The sequence below is a fragment of the Ixodes scapularis genome, unplaced genomic scaffold (assembly GCF_016920785.2).
Source record: "Ixodes scapularis isolate PalLabHiFi unplaced genomic scaffold, ASM1692078v2 PGA_scaffold11__112_contigs__length_91849675, whole genome shotgun sequence".
In the NCBI taxonomy this organism is placed as follows: Eukaryota; Metazoa; Arthropoda; class Arachnida; order Ixodida; family Ixodidae; genus Ixodes; species Ixodes scapularis.
In genome coordinates, this window is record NW_024609837.1 from 33484832 (window position 1) to 33488417 (window position 3586).

A 3586-nucleotide genomic window follows, 5' to 3' on the forward strand; every position below is an offset into this window, starting at 1 on the left:
GCCAAGAACCTCGGAGGTCATGGTACGGGCGACTTGCCTTCATGCAACGCCACGTATCTCCTAAAAAAAAAAAAAAAAATAATCGTTAGTAGTTTACGCAACAGGAGTTTAGTCGTGCAGAACATGGCGACATTGTTACCCACTGGAGATGGAGAATTCGGCCAGTGCAGTACGACCGCTCACTTAGGGGCTTTAACGTTCATCACACAAAAGTTGTAGACGACCGCACTTCGGTGCGATGCTCATCCAGATCGAAACTGGCAGGGGCGGGGATTGAACCGGCCCGCCTGAGCTAAGATAAATATCCCCATCACTGTCACAAGAAGTGAAGAAGAAGCGACATGGCGAACTGCGGTGCTTCGCGTCTCGTACCACGTGCGTACCCATGAAGCCGACTTCCACGAGCTCGTCCACGCCAAGCGGGCCATCAGCGGACCCGTCCGCGAACCCCCCTACCGACCCGGACGCGAGCTCCGGGACAGTCCCCGGCTCCGCTTCCGTCCCGAACGCCGGCGCCAAGCCGACTCTCAAGGCGACCTCCAAAGCCGTCATTTCTGCGGGGACACTGGGCCCCGGTGTGCCGGTGAAGAAGACACCGGTGACCGCCGGCGCGTCGCCGGCGTCCGCCCAGAACATGCAGCTGTCCGAGGAGGTAATCGCGGAGTTCCGCGAGGCGTTCGCGCTGTTCGACAAGGACGGCGACGGCGTCATCTCGACCAAAGAGCTGGGAACCGTGATGCGCGCCCTGGGCCAGAACCCGACCGAGGCCGAGCTGAAGGACATGATCGCGGAGGTGGACATTGATGGTTCGGGAAACATCGACTTTCCCGAGTTCCTGGCCATGATGACCAAGAAGACGCGGACGGTGGACAGCGAGGACGAGATTCGTGAAGCCTTCAAGGTGAACCGCCCGCGTCCTGGGTTACTAACAGCCTGCCACTTTGTTGGTTCCTTATAGAACGCTAAACCTGATGCTTTGTTTGCCCGTTGCGTTCTATTTCATGCTCGGTCAATCTTCTGTTATATTTGTTCTTACGCACATATTTTCATCATAACGTGTCGGTATGTGACAGAACCCACGTCGCCCGCAGCGTGAAGCCATTAAGATCCGTCTATTCATATGCGACTATTAGGATACGCTCGACGACTCGACTATATTTCGTTTTTGTAACTTTTTGCCCCTACGCACAAACAGCGGTTGACGACAGATAGCTTGCAGTTGCGGAATAGGCCCTTTCCAAAGGTTCGGGCCATTTAATAGCGTCTGCTCCAATTCTGCGAGTCTGCCATTTAGGGCACGCATTCTGAGCGTGTACTGGATACGAGTGCTACGTCAGCGTTCAGTGAGGACTCGGATTCGGGATTTGCTATCTGCACAGCATAAACCAGGGAGTCACGTGACACTCCATTGACACCACTCCTCTCCGTCACGCATCTCTGCCGGTGAGGGCCACGCGACCTTCCCTTTCTTCGCCCTTTGTCGGTTTGCGTTATTCGGGTTCGTCTATCGTTAAGCTCTCTTAAAAACCCTCAAGAAGAGCAACATAATTGTAAGAGATCTGGGGAAATAAGCATGAGTGATAGGTTTATTGCATGCACAGTGCCAAAGACGCTCATATTGGCCGAGGGACGCTTCCAGTACGATGATGCTCCATAGCGATCTTGGTGCGACTGGTTTTAACGACCCTTTGGAAGCTTTGAAAGGGTCCAAAATGGCGATCATCATAGCAACCGACAGCGATGAACCAATCACCTTGAGAGTTTTTGTCATCTTTCTGTTGGTTTTTGTTTGTGTCCGGCTAGCAAGTGGGAAGGCAATGGCGCTACTTTCCCAGATCCAGTAACTTTAGTCGCACCTTCTTCAATAAGTGGCTTTCAGAAAGGCAATCAACGTTGGGGGCACTTTGTTGGCATTCTGAGAGGTCATCCGCATCAAAGTTCGTTTCCCGTCCTGTTCTCTGCTTATCAACGTTCGCTTACAAACAGTGTTCACGAAACCAATAAATGCCGAACTGACGAAAAAAAAAATTGACGTTTTGTTGTGGCGGGGTTAAATATACAAGCAAAAAAACTGTATTTTTTTTGTGTCCACTTCTCATTTTCTTCTATTTGTTATTTTCTGGACACTGAAGCCTGCATTGTTGTCGTGGGTCGTTTCCCGTTCTGCGTTGCGCCTCCAGTGTGTCAATCTTTACTTCCGTAAAACCACATCTTTTGTTTGAGGATTTTTGAGGTAAACTCTAGGACACTTAAATGTGCCTTTGAGAAGTTGAATGGAAACCCTAATCGTACGAACTTTGGGGTGAAATATGAGTAACAATCGGCGCAAAAGCGATGTTTTCGCGAGCTCAATCTAAGCCATAGTAACTTATCGGAGCTCGCAACGGGATTTGGTTGCTCGAATGTTCACGTTTGCTCGTGCCACGCCCACGCCACTTCATACCGAAAAACTCGGGAAAAGAAGGAGTGTCAAAAATAATGTATTTGAGATAACGAGTACAAGATACCCAGAAATGTAATTAAAATACAGTATCAAATACTCTCAGTCAAAAGTATTTGCAAGATATCAAGATAGTTCAAAACGTATTTGAAATACAGTATCTTGATAGAGTATTTGAGATAGGCACAAATCTGATTATAACCAACAGAAATGCGTGACGCAGAGAAACGACGTGATTGGAGCATCAGGCGACCCCTCGGTTGATGCTGTGCAAATAGCAACTCCCCTCGGATTCAGTCTCGTTTCGTGTCCAATGGATGGATGAATGCTAACGGCTGTAACCTTTGTAACGGTCGGTAGGTTGCACAACCTAGTTTAGAAATTAAGAACCAAAGTATGATTTTTTTCCTTCGCCAATTTGCCCACCCTCTGCAATTTCGTAACCCAAGGAATGGCGATCCCGACAGTTTTGATTGATGGGGTTTTAGAAGGCATCCATTGGGTCCCCCGTTCTGGTATATTGCCGTATGCAAACGTTCTATTTTTCGCATTGAATTTATGCCGTAGATAAGTGGTACTTCCAAGACAATGATAACGGGGAATAATGACATAACGTTACACCACGAGAAGCGTCCTGTGTTTCAGCGTCTCATTACCTGCTTTGGTGGGGACTCACAGGTATTCGACAGGGACGGCAACGGTTTCATAACGGCTGCGGAGTTGCGTCACGTGATGACCACCTTGGGCGAGAAGCTCACCGATGAAGAGGTCGACGAAATGATCCGCGAGGCCGACGTCGACGGCGACGGGCAGATAAACTACGAGGAGTTTGTGGCTCTCATGACCTCCACCTGACCATTAAACTGTGTGTACATGGAGCAGTCTGTTCGTCTATATGGGGTGGACCTTTTTCAGAAGTGCGCCATCTATCCTCACCGTAACTTGGCGAACGGCAAAGGCAATGGTCCCAGTGAGCCAGTCAGTGCACCGGAGGGAGACAGGTGGCCGTACCTCACCTCACAAGTTGCAGGCAGGGCTGTCGAAGCAACGAACGGGACTAAGGAAAGCCGCTTTTATGCGAATTTCGATCGACAGGGTTACGTATCTCCGAAGAGGACCAAAGCGGTGTCTGGAACACACGAAGGA

General features: G+C 49.7%; 1 protein-coding gene across 1 annotated transcript; it reads left to right on the forward strand.

The window, feature by feature from the left end:
• The first annotated feature begins 610 nt into the window (after positions 1 to 610).
• On the forward strand, positions 611 to 3295 carry LOC8042435 (calmodulin-beta-like). The gene is made up of 2 exons (XM_029973171.3): positions 611 to 901; positions 3119 to 3295. Exons 1-2 carry the CDS (start codon positions 635 to 637, stop codon positions 3293 to 3295), a joined length of 444 nt encoding a protein of 147 aa, XP_029829031.1. The 5' UTR covers positions 611 to 634.
• Positions 3296 to 3586: the final 291 nt, after the last annotated feature.

Bases quoted from the DNA above. Each gene is read 5' to 3' on its own strand.
- LOC8042435 (XM_029973171.3), top strand. From the start codon at position 635: ATGCAGCTGTCCGAGGAGGTAATCGCGGAGTTCCGCGAGGCGTTCGCG. The intron at 902-3,118 runs GTGAACCGCCCG...GGGGACTCACAG, and splicing joins AGATTCGTGAAGCCTTCAAG to GTATTCGACAGGGACGGCAA.